The 25,449-nt window shown below is 40.2% G+C and overlaps 1 protein-coding gene across 3 annotated transcripts in view; it reads right to left on the reverse strand.

The window, feature by feature from the left end:
* Nucleotides 1-25,449, reverse strand: part of CRACDL (CRACD like) — a 79,199-nt gene that overhangs the window by 39,284 nt on the left and 14,466 nt on the right. For all 3 annotated transcript variants that reach the window (XM_070750975.1, XM_070750977.1, XM_070750976.1), the window contains exons 2-7: nucleotides 10,343-10,424; nucleotides 8,895-9,063; nucleotides 5,377-5,512; nucleotides 4,526-4,687; nucleotides 3,447-3,515; nucleotides 1,271-1,498 (exon numbers count right to left, since the gene is read on the reverse strand). In XM_070750975.1, the coding sequence (XP_070607076.1) occupies nucleotides 1,271-1,498; nucleotides 3,447-3,515; nucleotides 4,526-4,687; nucleotides 5,377-5,512; nucleotides 8,895-9,063; nucleotides 10,343-10,409 (831 nt within the window). In that variant the 5' untranslated portion in view covers nucleotides 10,410-10,424. The remainder of the gene's footprint in view (nucleotides 1-1,270; nucleotides 1,499-3,446; nucleotides 3,516-4,525; nucleotides 4,688-5,376; nucleotides 5,513-8,894; nucleotides 9,064-10,342; nucleotides 10,425-25,449) is intronic.

Below are 25,449 nucleotides of genomic sequence, written 5' to 3' on the forward strand. Positions count from 1 at the left end.
ATAATTATAAGATAGTCTTGCACTATTATAAGCATGTTACATACACCCAACTACAGTGGTTTATTCAAACTGTAGCTTAGTATGAAGTGTGGACCAAGCTTGTAACAACAATATTAGGCTTATGGGGACAGGAGATCTGAATTTGTATAAAGCATCTTTTTAGGATCCTAAGAGTAGAAATAATTTTAGCTCTATTCAAGTGTTTACTTTCTCTCACTAAATGACCACATGACCAAATAAAAAGAGTTCACATCTCTAGTAATATAGGTAGTCCACAACTTACAAACACAATTGAGCCAACATATGTATTGCTGTGAGGCAGTTCTGAATCTTGCCTTGTTTTGCAATATTTCTTAACACACTTGTTAAACTGTAAATTAGAGGGTCAAACTCAAGGCCCATGGTGCTGACCTGGAAATAACAAAGAACCACCCTGCGGTGCTTCTGCTAGCAAAAAAGAGGCATAGGGGGCCCTGCAGCACTTTGCCGACCAAAAAGCATCTTGTCCTGTGCCTCATTTTGGCTGCAGGAGGCTGTGCAGCCTTTCCAGCTGGCCCGTGGAAGAGAACCACCATGCTGGACCAGCCCTTGAAGAAATTCAGCTTGATACCCCTGCTGTAAATCACTGCAGTTGTTAAGTTAGTAAAACACTTGTTAAGTGTATCTGGCTTCCCCTGACTTTGACCATGTGACCTTGAAGCACTGCAATTGTCATCAATACTGTATAGCCTGTTGCCAAGCATCCAAATTTTGATTACGTGACCATGGGAATTCTGCAATGGTGGTGAGTGTGAAAAACAGTCATAAGTCACTTTTTTCAGTACCATTGTAACTTTGAGTGATCATTAAATGAAAGGTTGTAAGTTGAGGACTACCTGTATATCATGGTGTACCTATTCAATAGGACTGTGCAAAGCAATAGAAAGGCATTTTTTTTGCAAAATGTATCAGCACAGTTACTACTGGTTTTAACCAGGTTTTTTTAGAACTGTTCTCTTCGTGCCGGTCCATGGGTGCTGCCATCTTGGATTTTCCTTCTAATTTTTGCTTATGTGCATAAACTATTTTTTTATTATTTTCTGGGTAGGAACGCATGCGTACCCACACAAAATATGCACTTCCATTGAAATGAGAACCAGTGGGGAAAGTAAGTAGAACTTACCCCTGATAGGGAGAGCTTGTACAGAAAAAGAAATCTCAATTCGCAAATATTTCCTCTTTCAAATACTTCCCTCTCCTTCTCTCCCTCCCTCCAATTCTCATCAATTACCAAAGGTAGTCTTCTTATTTTACTAGATCTCTGCTTCCGTGGTTTTATTGAAAGCTTGTGCTTAGCAGCAGAATTATCCAAGCAAGAGGATAATTCCGGAAGAATGTCAAAACCAGCAGCTGGCAAACAGGTGCTATCAAATATTTGTTCAGTTATAATTGTAGCTTTTGGCTGATAGGAGAACAGCTGACTTTCTGTAGAACAGGATCTTGAAGGACTTTTTGTGACCTAAAGACAAAAAGGGAAGGGGAACAGCATAGAAGTAAATCTATAAAATTTTTAAAAGAAAGCGAAATAAAATTAAGAAATTCCTAAATGTTGCTACATACACTTATTTCATCATTATTAGAATTGACACTGCTTTCAAATTATCCATAGTTTGTTTATATCTGTTTATATTTTTTCTGTAAGCAGAACTTAATTTTCCTATTTTATTTATTTATTTAAACTATGGGAAACAAAACAAAAAACAAGAAAAACCAGAAAAATGACCCCCTAACTTATCAACACTTGGAGAATAGCAAATAATTTGCAATTTGCTGGCATATACTGTTACATTTAAATTTTTGCTACAACAAAGCAACAAAACAGTCATATTGAACATTAAAAAAATAAAACTTGTGGACTTTTCATAACCATGTTGCTTGTGATGTTGTGGTTCTTTCCTCTCTTCTTTCAGGAAACTGAAAAGTGTTTGTTTGGCAGCTTATCATCAAAGCAAATCTCAAGTCTGGCAAAAGAAACAATGACCTGTGCTTCATATTTCAGAACAATGGATAGTAGAAAGAGTTGATTAAAATATAATGGTAATCGTTGTTACAATATTCTTTATCATGATCTGCAAACAAAAAGTGTTCACTTAGGAAAGAAAAGTAGTAATTTCTGTGTGTATAATTTGCTTTCTTCTCCATTTGTGGTGTTCCAATTGTCCCTGCTATCTCCCACATGCCTATTATGGTAGCTCTTCTCCAGATGAGAGAATAAATGTGGTCCTTCAAGAGTCTCCTAAAGACATTCTTCAATCTGTTGGTTACCTATGCCACTGATTGAAGCAGCCGTTCTGTCAAAAAGAGCTTTAGAAAAGAATAACAATGCTCTCAAACAGAATAGCCAATACTCTTTATCAGCAAAGCAATTGAAATTTTGACTGTTAAGGAGGAAATGTGGAGGATTAATTGGAGAAGAATAGAAGGATGAAACAAAAGACTTTGGAGATAAATCTAAACCCTATTCAAAATGAACTTTTAAAGTTCAAATACCTCACACTTTCCTTTTGGGCAGGGGTCCCCAAACTTTTTACACAGGGGGCCAGTTCACTGTCCCCCGGACTATAAATAACCTGTGAACAGATTCCTAAGCACACTGCACATACCTTATTTCTTTCTCTCTCACTCTCTCTCTCTTTCTCTCTCTCTTGCTTTCTTTCTCTTGCTCTCTCTCTCTTGCTTTCTTTCTGTCTCTTGCTCTTTCTTTCTCACGCTCTCTCTTGCTATCTCTTTTCCTCCCTCCCTCCCTTTCTCCCTCTCTTTCTCCCCCTCCCTCCCTCCCCTCCCTCTTTCCTTCCTCTCCACTTCTTTCCCTCGCTCTTTTCCCCTTTTCTTTCTTTCTCTCCACTTCTCTCTCTCTCTTTTCCCTCTTTCACCCTCCCTCTTCTATCCCCGCGGAGGACTCACCTGACAAGCCTCCACCCTCCACCCTCCGACCCCGGACTCCCATTCAATCCCCATTCAGAAAACAGGAGCTAGCAACTCAAAGAGGAGAAGGAGCCATGTGTGTGAGAGTATGTGTGTGTGTTGTGCCCAGGTCGGCTTTCAGCAAGCCTTACTTTACCTCGGGTGAGATAAGATTGAAGGGGACGTTCTCACTGCTTTTCCAGTGCGGCCTTGGAAAAGATCCGCGGGCCAGATAAATGGCCTCAGCGGGCCGTAGTTTGGGGACCGCTGCTTTTGGGTGATGCCCAGCCTAGCAAATAAAATATGCCTTCATTTCTTTCCAATTCCCTTCTCCCTTAACCGTGTTTGAAAGAAAAATAGATGGCAATAGGTGTAGCTAATGATATTCTTCATTAATAGCTCTTAAGAAAAATGTTGCAACCCATCTCTGAAACCTTTCTAACAATCAGGCATCCCATGAGATATTACAGCACTGCCGTTAAGCATAGATGCAATTAAATTACCTGTTCTTCTTCTTCACTGCCCGTTCCAGTTAAACTCAAAGCGCTATGATGCTTATGAGAGTCCGAAAACTGTGGGGTGGAATGAGGAAACGTTTCAGTAATAGATGACAATATGAAATTAAATATATAAACAAAAGCTATAGTCCCTACTATGTCAGTATTTTTTCAAACTTGGCAAATTTAAGTTATGTGAATTCCCCAGCCAGCATGCTCCTCTTTGCAAATACAATACTATACCAACCTCACACAGGCAACAAGAATGTTTCTACAGAGCTCTAAAAATTAGGAGTAAACTATAAATATGATAGTGGAGATTGTTTTCAGAAGAATGCTGACCATATTTTCTGGTATTTACACATTTTTCTTAAAGAAAATATCACAGTAAGGGGCTTTCACAACTGATGAACTGAAATGTTCTCCATCCAGCCTTGAACCAGCCCTTCTCCTATTCATTGTTTTTATTCCCAACCATTGCAGACTCCTAATTTTTCTCCAAAATAATTGGTAGCAAAGCTTAATAGATGTTATACACCTTAAAGCTTTGATATGTCAAAACAAGGAGGAAACAATGCTTTAATTTTGGTATAGCTCAGAAAACATAATGCCTATCTCACTCACATACTGGAAATGAAATAAAGGCAACGTTATGAGGAAAAACCATAGGGGGAAAAAGATGTTGCCTAGGCATGTTTGTATTACAATTAGATGAAAGTTGAAAAGGCCTTCAGATTAGCTGTCATTTTCTTACTACTTCATTTAAAAAAAAATTGAAGCTTTTCTTTCTGAACAGTTTTACAGTCTGGAAAGAATCAAATATAGATGTCTGGGAAATCTACTACAATAAATATTCCCTCTATCATTTGACATGAATCTAGGCTACTCCATTTCTTATAGTTTTTTCTTATGTTTATGCATTTTTAAAAATACCTTTCCCTTAGAAAAACAGGATCTTATCTATAGTAAACAAATATTTGAATATCTTTATTATTAAACTTCTGACAGTTACTATTACTACAAAGATGAAATCAGACAATAAACACAATCCATAATTATAAAATGTGTTTCCCAATTTATCCTACCTTTGGTGTATTGGGATGTAAAATTTCTTGCAGCAAATATGTTTCTGGTGGGCTCCTGGGTAAGCCATCGTCTTCTGAACTCATTCCCGCATCCTCTTGTTTTTTGGAAGGTGTTCCAAATGGAGAAGAGAGTCCCATCTTCCAGTTTTGCTGGAGTTTCACCTAAAATTCCAAATATTGAGTTTTAATACATTTCTTATACTACTAAAATAATATATTTGTTTTCAGAAAAGAAAAAATGATGCAATCATCCGCTGTTCCCAAAATCACGAGCACTTTCTTTTTGTGACCAACAGAAAGATGCATGTGGATAATGTCATTTTATTCAGCCTCTTGCCCTTTTTCTGACTTGATTATATACAAGGAGAGTGTGATTTCATACACTGCTTACTTATTGTTGTGACCCACTTTTAATAAATTATGTTGTAAATAATAAACAAAGCAATGTTGATCCTGCCCTTGGGGCCCAAGGCATAGGTCAAGGGATTTTAGTAGCAGGAAATGAACAAACAATTATATTCTGTTCACATTTCTTCACACTAATTACTAATAAAGACAGGATATTTGTTCCGAAACTAGGCACAGAATGAGAACATCCTTACTGCCCTCTTCAAAAGGTACTTTTTGACTTTCAGTGTAGATTAACCATCATATAATCACCTTGATCTTCAAATTCCTTGGTGACTAAATTCTCCACATCATTCATTTAGAGAAACCCTATTGCAAATGTTTCTGTTGATTCACATGTTGAATATCACACTGCATATACCAAAATTAAACACAAATTCGCAATCATACCAGAAATGAAAGAATCTGGGAATAATGGAAATTTAGTATTTCAACAGTATTACCTGCAAAGACCTAATCCGATCAGAAACATTTTCCTGAGAAAATACTCGAACTGGCCTTGGTGATTCTTGTGGATTCTCAGAAATGAAAATGCTGTCATGCGACAAAGATCTGTTTCCCATGACAGTTCTGTGCATCCTAGGAGAATATGGAAAGCTAATAAAACAACACATATTTAAACCTGGTCTTCCTTTTCAAGTAATGAAGTCTATTTGCAATGAAAATTTGAGTAGGAATGTAATGAGGGAAGGAATGGTTGAAGAAAGATATCCTATAACAATATCTGATGTATTTTGGTCTTCATGATTTTACATACAGATTTACATATATTATTTTTGAATACCAGGTCCACTAGAGCAGTGTTTCCCAACCTTGGCAACTTGAAGAGATCTGGACTTCAACTCCCAGAATTCCCCAGCCAGCATTCGCTGTCTGGGGAATTCTGGGAGTTGAAGTCCAAATATCTTCAAGTTGCCAAGGTTGGGAAACACTGCACTAGAGATCTAGATTCTCTAGGTAGAATGAAGTATATAATCCCATAATTTAGTTAGAAAGATCTAACCAATAAATTGGCTAATGAATAAAGTGGGAATTAGTCATAAGAGAGGCCCAACATGTTCGCAGAATTGAAAAGGATTCTAGCTAACACATTTCCAGCCGGGAGCTGCAATTTTTCCAGCCGGGAGCTGCAATTTTTCCAGCCGGGAGCTGCAATTTTTCAGTTCCAAGCTGAAGTTGTAGACACCAAATACTTGTCAGACATCTACCATAGGTAGATTAGACCAAAAATTCAACTCCATAAAATGCTAAAACTAATTTTATTGAGATAAACTTTAATAAGAGAATCTTGTAAATTTGTGCTATTGATGTTTAACAATTGATGTTAATTTATATTATCCTTTCAAATATTAAGACTTAAAATTAAATATTTCTCCATTAAGTAAAGGTGCTATAGCAATGAACACAAAAAAGAGAAACTGAAAATAAGAACTATGAAGGAGGGTCTCCTAACATCTGCTACAAATATGTTCAATAAAAATAACAAAGTAATATTATCCTTCTTCAATCTAGTGCTTTCCATATTAATTGAACCATCATTTCATTGGCTCTTCTTATCCTGCATGAGGATAAATTTCCAAAAATTTTAGAGTAGCCTTTCTGTACATTGACTTTGAAATTATTTTAATTGTAGTAGTAATAGAAGATAAAACCATTATGATTTTGTACAATAGCACCTTCTAATGGCAATATTGAGCACAGCATTCCTTATTAGTATTATAAGACAACATTCCAGAACAATTTTATCGACTTCACAAAGTTTACTTTTCCCAGTATAGCTAGCTACAAATGAAAATCACCACCCAGCTTGAAAATATTATAAAATAGTAATGAAAATACGACATAGCACACATACACACAATGCAGCTATGCTGCACTTCAGATCCAAAATCGAAAAATTGCTTTGAATTAAGACATGAATAATTCACTCTTGCACCTCTTGGTGCTTTCTTAAAGAACTTGCATCCTTTCCTGGGATCAAAAATAGTCACACGAATCCAAGAAATTGTGTTTTGGAATTAAAGAGGTACAGTCAAGGTTGGAGCAGGTGTGTGTATGCTGTCAGGGTCCATTTAACTCAAATGCATTTTTCTGGGGCTGCACAATTATCAGGAGAAGTTGTTTATGGAGACTGCACCTTTTCAGTTTTGACTCTGAATGTCTTGAAAAAGCACCTTTGGGATGTTATGACTCCGAAGCATAAATGTTTAGAAAGTCATGAAATCAAACAGCAGACTGACTGACTGAAAAACTTCTATTCTGGTCATAAAAGAGGAAGAATTTTGGGAGGATATTATTCTCCCACATAATAGTCCTCAACTTACAAGTGCTTAGTGACTATTCAAAGGTATAGTGGCACTGAAAAAAAAGTGATTTATGATCATTTTTCTCACTTATGACCATTGCAGCATCTCAATAGTCATTGATTTATATTTGGATGTTCAATAACTGGTTCATATTTACGATGATTAGTGTCCCAGGGTCATCTTTTATTACCTTCTGACAAGCAAAGTCAGTGGGGACACCAGGTTCACTTAACAACCATGTTACTAATTTAACAACAAATCACAGCCGTGATTCACTTAACAACTGTGGCAAGAAAAGTCATAAAGAAGGGCAAAACTCACTTAAAAATTTCTCAGCAACATAAATTTTGGGCTCAATTGTGGTTGTAAGTTGAGGACTACCTGTACTGGGATGGTAAGAAGATGTTGCTGGCGGGATAACAAAGTATGTGTTCAATGTACTTCATCAGCGAGAGTATTTACTTACTTACTTACTTACTTACTTACTTACTTACTTACTTACTTACTTACTTACTTACTTACTTATTCATGCATCCATGCATGCATCCATCCATCCATTCATTCATTCATGCTTTCATTCATTCCACCCCCCTCTCATTGGGACTATCACTAAGATTGTCCATTTCTAACAATGCTTGCTGCTCTCCAGCATGAATCGTGCAGAATGCAGCGGCGCGAGCGGTCATGGGTCTTCCCAATACACCCATGTTTCTCCAACACTCCGCGAACTGCACTGGTTGCCAATTGGTTTCCGGACACAATTCAAAGTGTTGGTGATGACCTATAAAGCCCTACATGGCATCAGACCAGATTACCTATGGGACCTCCTTCTGCCACATGAATCCCAGTGACTGGCCAGAGTTGGCCTTCTCTGAGTCCCATTGGCCAAACAATGCTGTCTGGCGGGGCCTAGGGGAAGAGCCTTCTCTGTGGCAGCCCCGGTCCTCTGGAATCAGCTCCCTCCAGAGATTTGCACTGCCCCCACCCTCCTCGCCTTTTGTAAGAGTCTTAAGACTCATTTACAGTATATCATCAGGCAAGTTGTTGTTGTTAACTGGGGCAATTAGATCAAACTCCCCCCCCCCCTGTTTACTAAATGAGATGTGTGGTTGTGAATGAATTGGCTGATTGATTTTAATATATTGGGGTTTTAGTCGGGTAATTTTTAACTGATTAGATTTGTTGTTGTATTGTTTACATTGTATCCTGTGAGCCGCCCCGAGTCTTCGGAGAAGGGTGGCATACAAATCTAATTAATAATAATAATAATAATAATAATAATAATAATAATAATAATTGGATATCAGAACATTCTTCTAAATATTTCTTTACAACAGCTTCAGAGGAGTATCCTAAATATTCAACAAATGAAATATTTGTACCAGTAATGGGGTTTCACTTATCTTTGCTACAGTTTCAGAGATGTGCATATGCACAGAAGCTTCGGTGCATATGCAGATTGTCTGTGATGATATCCGGGAAGTTGGCCAGAAAATTCCGCCACCGCCGCTACCAGTTCTTCTGAACCGGGGGCGAAATGGTAGCATCCTACCCCTAATTTGTACACATGGAAGATAACCCTTTAGAAATAACCTTGCTTTTCAGTTAACAACAACTTGCTTTGCAAAGAAGGAAAAGGCAAGCATGGGACTTACTTCAGATCATCTTCCGAATCATAATCTATATGCCTAGATGGAGTGTCTGAGATATCATTTGCGGACTGACAAGTGTTGATATTACCACTTCCTGAAGATGTTAATGTTTCTTTCCTTTTTCTTTTCCCAAAGAACTTTTTAATAGATTTAAACTTTGACTTCTTCTTTCCTAGGTGAATAGATAGTAATGAAAAATAATTATTTTTAGCCAGTGTTTCCAAAGAGAGACAAAGTTAGAACAAATTGATATGAGAATCATTTTCAAACTTGGACAATTCCTCATTTTTTATTCCTAAAACTGACTGCAGCTTTCATTTAGGAAAAAAAATGAAAACAGGAACCAAAAGTTAATGATACTAAAAAAAAAAGCTGTACATTTTCTAAACACAGTAACTGAAGTCTGGAGGAGTAAGGTAATTTGTTGTGTGAGAAGGAGTGGAGGACTCTTCTTGTTAAGTACTTCTGGACTCCTTCAATTGTATTAATGTCTGTTATGCAGTGTGGATTCGATACAGGTGAGCTGTATTCAAGAATTGGTCTAACAAATGTTTTGTATGCTCTGGTTAGTAGATCAGTGTTTCTAGAGAAGAAGCTGCATAGAATTAAGTTTGTGACTCTTAGTGCTTTTTTGGTAATGCTGTTGCAGTGGGCTCTGGCACTTAGGTCATTGGAAATGAATACTCCAAGGTCTTTGACTGAGTGAGGGTCTTCTGCAAGTTCAGTTTATCCAAGTGTGTATTTAGTATTCAGATTCTTTTTACCAATGTGTAGGACAGAGCATTTGTTGGATGAGATTTGGAGTTGCCAGTTGTTAGACCATTTAGCTATATGGTCAAGGTCCTTTTGAAGGGTAGAAGTATTATCGGAGGTATTAAATAGCTTATCATCATCAAAGAGAACACAATTGCTTGTAATATTGTCACAGAGATAGTTTATGTAGTGTATAAAGAGAGTTGGTCCTAGGACACTGCCTTGGGGAATATCACTGTTAACTGGAGCAGGATTAGATATGGCATTACCTATTTTGACCACCTGTTGTCTGTTTGACAGGAACACTGATATCCAATTGTGCAGTGGTCCTGACATGCCATAAGATTTTAGTTTCATAAGAAGTTTGTCGTGAACTACTGAATCAAAGGCTTTGCAAAAGTCTATGTAGATTGCATCAATTGATTTACTCTGGTCAATTTGGGTGCCACTTGATATTTCAAAAATAAGGTAATATTACTCACAAATGTGAATATATAACAACACATAGCTTCACTGGAACAATTTTCATTCATATACAAATCATACAATAGATGGGTTGATTAGTTATGTACATTTTAAGATTAAATTGGATAGCTGACCTAAAACAGACAGAGATCCTAGTCTACACAGCGAAAAGAATTGTTAGAAGTTATCAGTATTTTCTAAAACATATATAATAATAATAATGAGACAGTTACCTGAAGCTTCTTCCCCAAATCCTTCTGCTTCTTGAAACTTGGTATCCATTGTCCTTATAAAATTCATACGCTGTAGTTGTCTCTAACATAGAAACATAAAAAGTAACATTTGAAAGTTGAATGCATGTTATAAGCGCACTAAAGTGCCTTCTGTCCCCTGTCCTGTCTCTCCTATATCTCGTATTTCTTCTCTACTATATCCTCTATAACCTTCATTGTGTATTATTGTGTATTGGACAAAATAAATAAATAAATAAAAAATAAAAATAAAATATCTGTTTCTTATTCCTGACCACACTCACTTTAGCAGTTATGAACCTTAGTCAGGGTCCCATTCAGTGGCCAAAACCTGGTCATATTTTTAAAAAGGATTTTTAAAATCTACCAAGAGAACCCTATGCAAGGATCCTCTTTGTAGACTTCAGCTCAGCATTCAATATCATCATTCCAGATAGTCTTCTAACTAAACTAAATCTGCTAGCTGTACCTGACCACACTTGTAAATGGATCACAAGCATCTTTTATATGAGTAAAAGTTAAGTTCTGTTCCACAAGGGTTCATTTTTGGTCTTTCATCAGACAAATATAGTACTTTTTTCCTTGCATCTTTTTCCTGTCAATATTCTCCAATTAGAGGAACATCTATGAAGAGTTCAGTTACTTTATTCATCTGGCTGATTTTAGGGTTAGAATAGAATAGAATTTTATTAGCCAAGTGTGATTGGACACACAAGGAATTTGTCTTGGTGCATATGCTCTCAGCATACCTAAAATAAAATATATATTTGTCAAGAATCATGTGGTACAACACTTAATGATTGTCTAAGCAATGAAGAAGCAATATTTATAAAAATCTTAGGATATAAGCAACAAGTTACAGTCATACAGTCAACATGGGAGGAAATGGGTGATAGGAATGATGAGAAAAACTAGTAGAATAGAAGTGCAGATTTAGTAGAAAGTCTGACAGTGTTGAGGGAATTATTTGTTTAGTAGAGTGATGGCATTCGGAAATTAAGGATAAACATGGGAAAGGTGTCCTAATGTTTCGCTCTTACTAGTATCATGTATATAAATATTGTTATATCTTTGTATACCACCAATACGGACTTGACAAAACAAACAAACAAACGAACAAATAGGTTACATGGTCATGCCACAAAGGAAGAAAGGAATACAATTCTTAACTGACTTTCAAAGAAGATACACGATGCACAGCATTCTCAGCAGATTTTAAAGATCTACAAGCAGAGCCATATCCTGGATTTATTTAGCAAGTAGAAGCTTTGGTAGAACAGCAAGAAAATAATGATTTTTCCAGAGCTGCTGCCACAGAATTTTTGCAAATACAGTGATCCCTCGAGTTTCGCGATCTCGAGTTTCGCGAAACGCCATATCGCGAGTTTTCAACCCGGAAGTAAACTCCACCATCTGCGCATGCGTGCCCTTCCACGCATGCGTAGATGGTGGAGTTTCCCCGCCGGGCAGAGGCTTCCCTGGGTCTTCCCCCTCTTGCCCTGGTAAGACAGCATCGGCGCGAGCAACGGCGTGGGCGGGCGGGCGGCACGCGCGCGGGAAACCCCACCTCCGCCTCCCAGCTGGGAAGCGGAGCCAGCAACAGCGTGGGCGGGCGGGCGGTGCGCGCGAGCCTGGGGACACCCTAACTCTGCTTCCCAGCGCGCGCGCGTTGCTGGGGAAAGCGCGCGTGCTTGGGGACTCCCTAGGTCCGCTCCCCAGCTGGGGAGGGAGTCCCCACCCCGCGCGCGTTGCTGGGGAATGCGCGCGCGCTTGGGGACTCCCTAGGTCCGCTCCCCAGCTGGGGAGGGAGTCCCCACCGCGCGCGCGTTGCTGGGGAATGCGCGCGCGCTTGGGGACTCCCTAGGTCCGCTCCCCAGCTGGGGAGGGAGTCCCCACCGCGCGCGCGTTGCTGGGGAAAGCGCGCGCGCTTGGGGACTCCCTAGGTCCGCTCCCCAGCTGGGGAGCGGACCTAGGGAGTCCCCAAGCGCGCGCGCTTTCCCCAGCAACGCGCCACCCCAGGCGCGAGCAACGGGGTGGGCGGGCGAAGGGCGGCCGGCAGTGGAAGCAAAAACACCATCTGCGCACGCGCAGATGGTGTTTTTACTTCCGCACCGCTACTTCGCGAAAAATCGATCTTCGCGAGGGGTCCTGGAACGTATAAGCTTTTTAATGATGCATGACAAAAAAAGATTAAACTTTGCCTTAAACTTTTGGCAAGGTGATTTTCCTTGCTACTTTCTCTTTTATTGAATATTTTTAACATTTATTTTTCAAGGTTTTTATTATTTTTACTATTTATTACTTTAACCAAATATTTTTTATTTCTTTTTCCTTTTTTTGTGTAATGTTTTTCAGCAAAGTTGCTTTTTGGGGAAAAAAATTGCACATTATTTTTATTTTTCATCTATGGAAATACTAGGGTGTGCATTGGTGTATTTTACATTTAGGTTATTGTTAATTGCCAATTGGAATTGGAATATAAAAGAGCTTAGATATCCTTTGAAAAGAAAATACATTTTGACTAAATGAGGGTACTATAGCAGGCAAAATCTCCCTGTCCTCCAACTTTCAATAGCAAACATTAGTAATTTCTCTGGGAGACGTTATCTATGAAATGAAAACAATCTCAGCTTGCTGTAGTAATTCTAGATAGCAGCAAAGCTTATTTGACTTTAACAATAACCACTATGTGATAAACACATTTCCTCATCTGACGTAATCCCCAAGGATCTAACACAAACTGAACAAGCCGGAGTTTATTAACAGGGAACATAATGCTAAAATATTCATATAGCATTCTTATGATGCCATAGAGTTCTCTTCTCTCACTGGAACGGTTTAAAATCTTATTCTAGATGGCATTCTATTTCCTATGTTGTTAAACTACAAAGCAAACTTGATTTTATTAAGTAAGAAATTATAGTGTGTGTAAAATGACCAAACCCAAGTAGACTTCACTGAAGATTGAGTTGAAAGAGCATTACGTGACCTTAAACCTTCTCTATCAGTTGGACCAGACGGTCTATGTGCTTACTTCCTAAAAAAAGCTCTCTTCTGCCATAGCTGAACCACTAAGCATAATTTTTGAAAAGTCCTTCAGAACCAGCACACTTCCTAAGCTATGGTCAAAAGCAATGGTCATCCCCATCTTCAAAAAAGGAGACCCCTCTCTTGTCGATAACTACAGACCAATATCACTATGCTGCATCCCATGCAAAGTCATGGAATCAATTATAAACAAATCAATTACTCTCCATCTAGAAACTAATAATTTGCTCCCTAACAAACAATTTGGATTCAGAAAAAAACTATCCTGCAACCTGCAGCTCCACCACTGCAAAAATATATGGACAACTCATTTAGATCAAGGGAAATCTACAGATGCAATTTATATTGACTTCTTCAAAGCCTTTGATTCAGTGGTCCACGACAAACTACTCCTAAAACTCAAATCCTATGGCATCTCAGGATCCCTCCACAGCTGGATTATAACATTCCTGTCAAACAGACAACAAGTGGTCAAAATAGGAAGCACCATATCCACCCCCATCCCAGTTAAAAGCAGTGTTCCCCAAGGTAGTGTACTGGGACCAATGCTCTTCATTCTCTACATCAATGACCTTTCCGATTACATCACAAGCAACTGTGTCCTCTTCACCGACGATGTAAAACTCTTCAACACCACTACTCTCCAAAAAGACCTGAACTCTGTTTCTGAGTGGTCTAACACATGGCAACTCCAAATCTCAACTAGGAAATGCTCTGTCCTACATATTGGGAAAAAGAATCTGAACTCCAAATACGAACTGAATAATCAAATTATCACAGATAACCCCCACTCGGTTAAACACCTCTGTATATTAATAACAAAAGATTTAAGTGCCAAAGCCCACTGCAACAACATAGCCAAGAAGGCTTCAAGAGTTGTAAACCTAATCCTACGTAGCTTCTGCTCTGGCAATCTCACACTACTTACCAGAGCTTACAAAACTTTCGCCAGACCCATCCTTGAATACAGCTCATCTGTTTAGAACCCATATCGCATCTCAGACTTTAACACCCTTGAAAATGTCCAAAGATACTTCACCAGAAGAGCCCTTCGCTCCTCCACTTGAAACAGAATACCATACGAGAATAGACTTTCAATCCTGGGCCTAGAAAGCGTAGAACTAAGATGCCTTAAACAAGATCTAAGTATTGCCCACAAGATCATATGCTGCAACATACTGCCTGTCGGCGATGACTTCAGCTTCAACCACAACAAAAGAGCACACAACAGATTTAAACTTAATATTAACCACTCCAAACTTGACTGTAAAAAATATGACTTCAGTAACCGAGTTGTTGAAGAGTGGAACTCATTACCGGACTCCATAGCGTCATCCCCAAACCCCCAACACTTTACCCTTAGATTATCTACGGTTGACCTATCCAGATTCCTAAGAGGTCAGTAAGGGGCGAGTACAAGTGCACTAGAGTGCCTTCCATCCCCAGTCCTATTGTTCTCCTATATCTCCTATACCTTTCTTCTATTCCTATAACTTCTCTTATCTTCTTTCTTAGATATATTTTACTATGAGTATATCTATAACCTTCATCATGTATTTTACTATGTGTATACCCACTAAAACCCTCATTGTATATTGGACAAAATCAATCAATCAATAAAATATATGAATATGTATGCATCTATCTATCTATCTAATCTATCTACCTATCTATCAAAATAGATCACCTAGAAATTTCAACCGGTCCAGAATGCAGCACTATGCATGGTAATGGAGGCTCCCATGTAACATCTTTGTTGTGCAAGCTGCACTGGATTCCTCTTTCTGGGTGCAATTCAAGGTGATGCTTTTTACCTTTAAAGCCCCATAAGACACAGAGCTACATTATTTGTGGGGCCTTCTTTCCCTAAGAACACCTACCCATCCTACTAGATCAGATAGGATGGGTATGCTCCTAATCCCTTCCCCTAAATATTGCCATAAGACTGGGACCTAAGAAATGTGCCTTTTCTGTAGCAGCCCCTGCCCTATGGAGCAGTCTGCCACATGAATGACCCAAAAGTGCTTTTCAAAAGACAGCTGAATTTCTTGGAGGGTTTTTTTCCCCTTGAAAATGTTCTGTTTCTCATCCAAGAAGCTTCTTCAGTTTTTGAAAAGGTGAATATTGAAGAAGCTTCCTAGATGAGATGTAAAATATTTTCAAGGAAAAAAAATAAACAAGAAAGTCCAGCTGCTTTTTGAAAAGCATCTTTGGGACAACCATGAACTGGGTGATTGTGAATCTCTTAACATTGTACCCCATGAAGTTCAGGAGGTCTCTCTATCCTCCTAGCCTTCATAAAGCATTGAAGATCTGGCTCCACAAACACACACTCTCAGCTAAGGTTAGATACAGGTGAAACTCGAAAAATTAGAATATCGTGCAAATGTTCATTTATTTCAGTAATGTAACTTAAAAGATGAAACTTAATATATGAGAGATATTCATAACATAGAAGGCAAGGATGAATACCAGCAGATGACATCTCTCCCCAAATCAACACAGACTGTGGAAACCTCTGCATCTCATTTAGAAACCAAGGACCCAGAGCATGACGGAAGAATGGAGACGCCCACACTGCAAGATGCTTGAGGTCCAGTGTAACATTTCCACAGTCTGTGTTGATTTGGGGAGCCATGTCATCTGCTGATATTCGTCCACTCTGCTTCATTAAGTCAAGGGTCAATGCAGCTGTCTACCAGGAGATTTTGGAGAGCTCCATGCTTCCATCTGCATACTTTATTTATTAATTAATTTATTTTATTTTATTTGTCATACAAATATAGTACTGTATTGTAGTATGTTTAACATAATATAAGTATAGAGATAGAAAAGATAAAAAAGACATTAGGACAGGAACGGTAGCCACAAAGGTGCACTTATACACGCCCCTTATAGACCTCTTAGAAAGGGGGAGAGGTCTATTGTAGACAACCTAAGGTTGAAGATTTTGGGATTGGGGGAAGAAACAACAGAGTCCGGTAGTGAATTCCAGGCGTTGACCACTCTATTGCTGAAATCGCATTTTCTGCAGTCTAGTTTGAAGCGATTTACATTTAGTTTGTATCTATTGCATGCTCTTGTGTTGTTGTTAAAGGTGAAGTAGTAGCTAACAGGGAGTACATTGTGATGTATAATTTTATGAACAACAGTTAAATCAGTTCGGAGGCGGCATAGCTGTAAATTTTCTAAACTTAATAATTGAAGTCTGGAGGAGTAAGATAATTTGTTGTGTGAGGAGGAGTGGAGGACTGTTCTTGTGAAGTATTTCTGGACTCCTTCAATTGTATTAATGTCTGTTATGCAGTGTGGATTCGATACAGGTGAGCTGTATTCAAGAATTGGTCTGACAAATGTTTTGTATGCTTTGGTTAGTAGATCAGTGTTTCTAGAGAAGAAGCTGCATAGAATTAAGTTTGTGACTCTTAGTGCTTTTTTGGTAATGCTGTTGCAGTGGGCTCTGGCACTTAGGTCATTGGAAATGAGTACTCCAAGGTCTTTGACTGAGTGAGTGTCTTCTGCAAGTTCAGTTTATCCAAGTGTGTATTTAGTATTCAGATTCTTTTTACCAATGTGTAGGACAGAGCATTTGTTGGATGAGATTTGCAGTTGTCAGTTGTTACACCATTCAGCTACATGGTCAAGGTCCTTTTGAAGGGTAGAAGTATTATCAGAGATATTAAATAGCTTAATATCATCAGCAAAGAGAACACAATTGCTTGTAATATTGTCACAGAGATAGTTTATGTAGAGTATAAAGAGAGTAGGTCCTAGGACACTGCCTTGGGGAATGCCACTGTTGACTGGAGCAGGATTAGATATGGCATTAACCTATTTTGGCCACCTGTTGTCTGTTTGACAGGAACGCTGATATCCAATGGTGCAGTGGTCCTGAGATGCCATAAGATTTTAGTTTCATAAGAAGTTTGTCGTGAAATACGAGCTTTATGGGGATGGTGACTTAAATTTTCCAGCAGGACGTGTCACCTGCCCACACTGCCAAAAGCACCAAAACCTGCTTCAATGACCATAGAATTACTGTCTTGATTGGCCAGCACACCCGCCTGCCCTGAACCCCAAATAGAGTCTCTGGGGCATTATCAAGAGAAAGTTGAGAGACACGACACAGAACAATGTAGAAGAGCTGAAGGCCACTATTGAAGCATCCTGGTCTTCTGTAACACCTCAGCAGTGCCACAGACTGATAGCTTCCATGCTACGCCACATTGAGGCAGTAATTTCTGCAAGAGGGTCCAAACGAAGTACTGAGTACATATGCATGCTTATACTTTTCAGAAGTCCGATATTGTTCTATGTACAATCCTTTTTTATTGATTGCATGTAATATTCTAATTTTCTGAGAAGGGGCATTGGGGATTTTCACAATTATGACAAATCATGGCTTGAACTATCTTGCCTTGTATGTTATGAATATCTCTCATATATTAAGTTTCCTCTTTTAAGTTATATTACTGAAATAAATAAATGTTTGCACAATATTCTAGTTTTTTGAGCTTCACTTGTAGTTGTACATCTGAAGTTTGACTTGGCATTAGATTATTTGTTGTTTTCATATAGCTAGTTTTATAATTTTAATATGGTTTTATATATTGTTTTAAGTTCTAATTGACAGCTGTCCAAAGTCGGTTATAAGATGGGCAACTGTATAAAACTTTTAAATTAATAAATACCAATTAGATATGTGATTTTTATGACATTTGAAAACACAAACCTCTTTATTTTAAACTTACTAGTGCTAAGTGATACACTTTTAAAATTTTAGAAATACTTATTCATTGTGAATTTGAATTTTATGATGTTAGGTTCCTTGTTTAATTTATTTATCCATTTTAAAAATGTTGCATTCTGCCCTTTCATTTTTTATGTCATTTATTTTTTCTTGTTTAAATTCATTCTGTCAAACCTTTAATTAAATATTCTAATTAAAATATTTTACAGAATTAATTTAAAGAGAGCAAGAGAGGGTGCACGAACTTGAAATAATAAAGCCAATTCTTACTTCTTACTTCTCTATATTGATAAAATAGAATGTCTATGAAAGAATAATTCAGAGAAAATTCAGGGACATCTAATCCATTGAATTTTCCATATATTGGGTGTCAATGATTTAAGAGATTATAATATATCCAACTGCCTAATACTAATAAAAGTTAACCAGCAAAAAGTACCATTTTCAGAAAACATAAGAAAATTACTACCAATGCATTTTTGAGCATAACAGATTTTTTATTTCCAATAATATAAGATTAGTAGATGAGAGACAAGCATGGATAGTGCTAGCAATATTTCTTATCTACGGAAGGAAGATCAATATAACACACTAATATCTTCAAGAACTAACATACTGTAATCTGGAATTTGAGTGCCCTTTTCCACCAATCCCAAATTCCAAACAACCAATTCCTCTCTTGGTGAATGGAGACCAAACAAATTAGTCCTGTACCCAGGTTGACAGGTCACCAGATAGGTGATACTTGAATTCTACTTGGGCTTCCTGTCCATTAATAAGCAAAACAAGATAAGGGATTATATGGACATACTGTCAGCCGCCTCCCCATAATTGCTTGTGCTTTGCTGATATGTGCTGTAGTCTCCCGTTAACTATGGAGAAGGAAGAAGGCTGTGGGGGAGGTAATGTTTGGGAAATTTAAAGTAGTTGCTGTTTCTTCTTGAGAAGCTGCTTCAAGGTCCCCAACTGGAAGAAGGAGGGAGCGGCATACACTGAACTGACCATTAGGAAAACAGTTTGCAAGATTTTAATTGGTTACCTTGGGTTGGGAAATGAAAGACAGTTGAGGAGGGGAAAGTATAAAATAGGGATTTTGGCATGTGGATCTTAGTTCTGGCTGTTCATTACTGCAATACACTTGACTTCTAATAAAAATATAGCTTTCTCAGCAAATGCCAAACATCTAGATTTTAACCATATGACCATGGGGATGCTGCAATGGTTGTGGGTGTGAAAAAAATATCATAAGTTACTTTTTTCAGTTTCATTGTAACTTGAAGTGCTAAACTTGAAGTTGTAAAGATTAGCACTTGCTAAACTTGAAGTCTAGTAACTTAAAGTGCTAAACGAACGGTTGTAAGTTGAGGACCACGTGTGTATGCGTGTGTGTGTGTGTGTGTGTGTGTGTGTGTGTGTGTGTATAAATAAAACACACTTTCAAAATATTCCAAATTTCTACATATGTCAGTTGAATTATATAAAATATCCAATATTTTCAATGTTTTTTACACCAATGGACTATTGCAGTACTGATAATGCTTCCATGAAACATAGGTTTTACTTGCATGAGTAGGGGAAGCATTAAGCATCTCCGTGTTGGGAGATTTTGCTGTTAGAATTCTCTGAGTGAATGTTTTGGGTTGAACATTTGTCATTATCATTGTAGGTAACATCTTCAATGCAGGAGATGCTAAGAAGTAAGGCTTCTTATCTAGTAACATTTATTGTATCTTTATTTTTTCTCATGAGAATTGCATGTATTTCAAGGATTACTTATAACCACAAAATATTTAGAATTTAATTTAATATTTATTGCACCATAATGCTAAACCAATGCTCATCACTGAATTAATTTTATAAGTAAACACATGTAAGTAGAGACATCTTAATTTCTCTCGCTTAATATTCCGGTGTTGCTGGGGAGAGGCAGATATGGCGGGGGCCACAGGGTTAGCCGTTCCAGGGGAACGAGGGACTGTTGCTTAATAACGGTCCCTTGTTCTGGCTCTGTGAGCTCAATCTTGGGTACTGGTGATGAGTGTAATTCTGGCCCTGGGCTCAGGTTGCTGCTGCTTAATGCCAGGTCGGTGGTAAATAAAGCTCTCCTCATCCGGGACTTAATCCTGGATGAGGAGGCCGACCTGGCATGTGTTACTGAAACCTGGCTGGGCCCAGAGGGAGGAGTTCCTCTCTCTGAAATTTGCCCAGCTGGGTTTCAGATATGGCATCAACCTCGACCCCAGGGAAGGGGGGGAGGAGTGGCTATTATAGCCAGGGAGTGCCTTTGCCTACGTGGACTCATTGCTCCAGAGATTGCGGGTTGTGAGTCTCTCTTGATGAAGTTGGACTTAGGGGTTCAGGTGGGCTTGTTTCTCACATACCTGCCTCCCAGCTGCGTGTCAAAAGCCCTGCCTGTGCTGCTCGAGGAGGTAGCCGGGTTGGCGGTGGAGTTCCCCAGACTTATTGTCTTGGGGGACTTCAATCTGCCGTCACTCAGCGAAGCCTCTGGACTGGCACAGGAGGTCATGGCCACCATGGCAACCATGGACCTGACTCAAGTAGTACAGGGTCCGACTCACGAGGGAGGAAACGCACCCGACATGGTATTCCTCTCTGAGCAATTGAGCAATGGTCTGAGACTAAGGGGCTTAGAAGTGTTGCCTTTGTCATGGTCAGACCATTTTCTACTACGGCTTGACTTCCTGGCTCCAATCCTTCCCCGCAGGGAGGCGGAACCAATCAAGATGTTCCGCCCCAGACGTCTGATGGACCCAGAGGGCTTTCAGACAGCGCTTGGGGTTATTCCAGATGCACTCATCCACAGTTCCGCGGAGTCTCTTGCAGAAGCCTGGAACAAGGCTGCAGCGGAGGCTCTTGATCGGATTGCGCCTTTGCGACCTCTCCATGGCGCTAGACCCCGTAGAGCTCCATGGTTCAACGAGGAGCTCCAGGAGTTGAAACGCCAGAAGAGACGTCTAGAGAAGCGATGGAGGAAGAGTAAGTCTGAATCTGATCGAACACTTGTAAGAGCGTTTATTAAGACTTACAAAGTGGCGCTCAAGGCAGCAAGATGCGCGTACCATGCCGCCTTGATTGCATCAGCGGAATCCCGCCCGGCCGCTCTGTTTAGGGTGACCCGCTCCCTTCTTAATCAGGGGGGAGTTGGGGAGCCCTTGCAGAGTAGTGCCGAGGATTTTAACACGTTTTTCGCTGACAAAATCGCTCAGATCCGGGCGGACCTCGACTCCAATTGGAAAACAGAGTTGGCTGACAACGAGTCAGTTGAGGTGACTGGGGCCCGTACTTGTCCACCTGTCTGGGAAGAGTTTGATCTGGTGACACCTGATGAAATGGACAAGGCCATTGGAGCTGTGAGTTCCGCCACCTGTCTACTGGATCCGTGTCCCTCCTGACTGGTTTCGGCCAGCAGAGAGGTGACACGGAGCTGGGTCCAGGAGATTATCAACGCTTCCTTGGGGAGGGGATCCTTTCCATCATCCTATAAAAAGGCGCTCGTGCGCCCCCTCCTCAAGAAGCCTTCCCTGGACCCAGCCGTACTTAATAACTACCGGCCAGTCTCCAACCTTCCCTTTATGGGGAAGGTTGTCGAGAAGGTGGTGGCACTCCAGCTCCAGCGATCCTTGGAAGAAGCCGATTATCTAGGTTCCCAGCAGTCGGGTTTCAGGCCCGGTTACAGCACGGAAACTGCTTTGGTCGCGTTGATGGATGATCTCTGGCGGGCCTGGGACAGGGGTTTATCCTCTGTCCTGGTGCTTCTTGACCTCTCAGCGGCTTTCGATACCATCGACCATGGTATCCTTCTGCACCGGCTGGAGGGGTTGGGGGTGGGAGGCACTGTTCTTCAGTGGTTCTCCTCCTACCTCTCCGGTCGGTCGCAGTCGGTGTTAGTGGGGGGTCAGAGGTCGACTCCGAGGTCTCTCCCTTGTGGGGTGCCTCAGGGGTCGGTCCTCTCCCCCCTGCTATTCAATATCTACATGAAACCGCTGGGTGAGATCATCCAAGGGCATGGGGTGAGGTATCATCAGTACGCTGATGATACCCAGCTTTACATCTCCACCCCATGTCCAGTCAATGAAGCAGTGGAAGTGATGTTCCGGTGTCTGGAGGCTGTTGGGGCCTGGATGGGTGCCAACAGACTCAAACTCAACCCGGATAAGACGGAGTGGCTGTGGGTTTTGCCTCCCAAGGACAATTCCATCTGTCCTTCCATTACCCTGGGGGGAATTATTGACCCCCTAAGAGAGGGTCCGCAACTTGGGCGTCCTCCTCGATCCACAGCTAACATTAGAGAACCATCTTTCAGCTGTGGCAAGGGGGGCGTTTGCCCAGGTTCGCCTGGTGCACCAGTTGCGACCCTATCTGGACCGGGACTCACTGCTCACAGTCACTCATGCCCTCATCACCTCGAGGTTCGACTACTGTAATGCTCTCTACATGGGGCTACCTTTGAAAAGTGTTTGGTAACTTCAGATCGTGCAGAATGCAGCTGCGAGAGCAGTCATGGGCCTACCTAGGTATGCCCATGTTTCACCAACACTCCGCAGTCTGCATTGGTTGCCGATCAACTTCCGGTCACAATTCAAAGTGTTGGTTATGACCTTTAAAGCCTTTCATGGCACTGGACCAGAATATCTCCGAGACCGCCTGCTGCCGCACGAATCCCAGCGACCGATTAGGTCCCACAGAGTGGGCCTTCTCCGGGTCCCGTCAACTAAATAATGTCGGTTGGCGGGCCCCAGGGGAAGAGCTTTCTCTGTGGCGGCCCCGACCCTCTGGAACCAACTCCCCCCGGAGATTAGAACTGCCCCTACTCTCCTTGCCTTTCGTAAGCTCCTTAAGACCCACCTGTGTCGTCAGGCATGGGGGAACTGAGACATCTCCCCCGGGCATATACAATTTATGAATGGTATGTGTGTATGTATGTGTGTTTAGAAAATGGGGTTTTTAAAATGTTTTTAGTAGAAATTTAGATTTGTTATAAATTGTTTTTCACTTTGTTGTGAGCCGCCCCGAGTCTGCGGAGAGGGGCGGCATACAAATCTAAATAATTAATTAATTAATTAATTAATTAATTAATTAATGCTTCCCCCACTCATGCAAGTAAAACCCAGGTCTCATGGAAGCATTTACTGAAAGCAATCGGAGTTCCCACTAACACTTTTTCTCCAAATGTCACACCTGCCTTACCTTAGGCTTCTAAGGAAAAACAATCCTTAGCACCATCAACATCAAAGGTATGGTTTACTAGAAGCCAAGTGAAATACAGTAGCGCAAAGCCAGAACTGAAATTTGTGTGCCAAAATGCCAAGTGAAACATTTTTCCCCACTTAAGCACTTCCCATTGCTGGTCCCCCACTGTCCAATCAATTTCAAAGAAGATGCTTTAGAAACGGACGCTCTGATTCTAAGCTGGCTTTTGCAGCTGCATTCTTCTCATCAGAGAGTGACCTTGAAATGCTGTCTTGGTGGGCACCTTCACTTTCTTAACTTTCCCTCTTCCCCAGTGATGGGCTCCTATGGGTACAGTCAAGTACGCAGAACCAGTAGAAAATTTTTGGTCAAGTATGCAGAACCAGTAGAAAAAATATGAACCCCCCCCCCCCTCTTCTGGGTTCTGGCTATGTTTTTCCCATTGCAGTAAATGAGGTTGAATGTGTATAATTTTAGTAGAGCTGTGGTTGCATGTGTGTGTGTGTGTGTACATATACATACAATTTATATAGTAGATAATCAGTGAGGGGCTACCAAAAGTTTTACTACCGCACTGTGTACATGGCTTATGCATTTTGTTTCAACATCTTTCAATGCAAATTGGGTGTTCTGGGGTGGAGCTCCATTTTCGCTACCCCACTGCGCTACCCCCCCCATCTGGGCAGCATAGTTCCCTCTAAGCTGAGCAGTGAGCAATCGCTCACTTAAAAATCATCATCAACTCAGAGTTTTCCAAACCTGCCCAGAAGCCGAGAGGGAAAGAGTGAGAGGGAAGGAGAGAGAGAGGAAGAGAGGAAGAGAGAGAAACAGATAGAAAAAAGAGAGGAAGGAAAAGAGAAAGAAAAAGAATGGGAGTAAGGAAGAGAGAAAGAAAATCAAAATCTAGTTTGAAACTAGCTCAACTATTTAAGTGGCATTTTGATATTGATAGAGTTGCCCTATTATGAGCTCACTGTTATAGACACACAGTACAGTATTTTATTTTGAAACTCTCTGAGGCAAAACAGGGTGGGTTTTTTATTTGTTTATTTGTTTGTTTGTTTGTTTGTTTATTATTTCTGTGCTGCCCAGTCCCGAAGGGACTGCCGCTCAGACACTATACTTTTCCGCCCCCCCCCCCCCAAAAAAAAAAATTAGAGGGAACACTGCTGGGCAGTAGCCCATCCTGATTATCTACTATATAAAGTGTATGTACACACATGCACGCACAGCTCTTCTAAAATTATACACATTCAACCTCATTTACTGGGATAGGAAAAACATACCCAGGGCCCAGAAGGGGAAAAAATCAAAATCAAAATTTTGCTACTGGTACTGTGTACCTGACCGTACCCGTAGGAGCCCACCACTGTAGATAATGTACATTTTTGTTTGATTGTGTGTAATATGTATGTACACATATGGCATATATATATATAGAATTAAATGGTATAATAATAATAATAATAATAATAATAATAATAATAATAATAATAATGATGATGATGATGATGTTGCAGCGAATTATGTTTGCTGATCCCAGTAAAGCGGCCTTTTGGAATTGACAGATGGAAATTTTGTCAATTCCAATGGTTTTCAAATGTCCGCTGAGATCCTTTGACACTGGGACCACTTTCACTGGCTTATGCCAGAATCGTTGCAGCTCGATTTTTAGATCTTTGTATTTCACTAATTTCTCTAGCTGCTTCTCCTCAATTCTGCTGTCCCCTGGGATTGCAGTGCCGATGATCCATACTTTCTTTTTCTCCACAGTCAGGATGTCTGGTGTGTTATGCTTCAGAATTCGGTCAGTCTGAAGTCAGAAGTCCCACAGTAGTTTTGCTTGCTCATTTTCGACCACTTTTTCGGGCTTATGATCCCACCAGTTCTTTGCCACTGGTAAATGGTAGTTCTGGCACAAGTTCCAGTGGATCATCTGTGCCACAGCATCATGTCTATGCTTGTAGTCAGTCTGTGGGATCTTTTTGCAGCACTTGAGTATGTGATCGATTGTTTCATCTGTTTCTTTACAGAGTCTGCACTTTGGATCGTATTATTATTATTATTATTTAACATCATT

The sequence above is a fragment of the Erythrolamprus reginae genome, chromosome 4 (genome assembly GCF_031021105.1).
Source record: "Erythrolamprus reginae isolate rEryReg1 chromosome 4, rEryReg1.hap1, whole genome shotgun sequence".
Classification (NCBI taxonomy): Eukaryota; Metazoa; Chordata; class Lepidosauria; order Squamata; family Dipsadidae; genus Erythrolamprus; species Erythrolamprus reginae.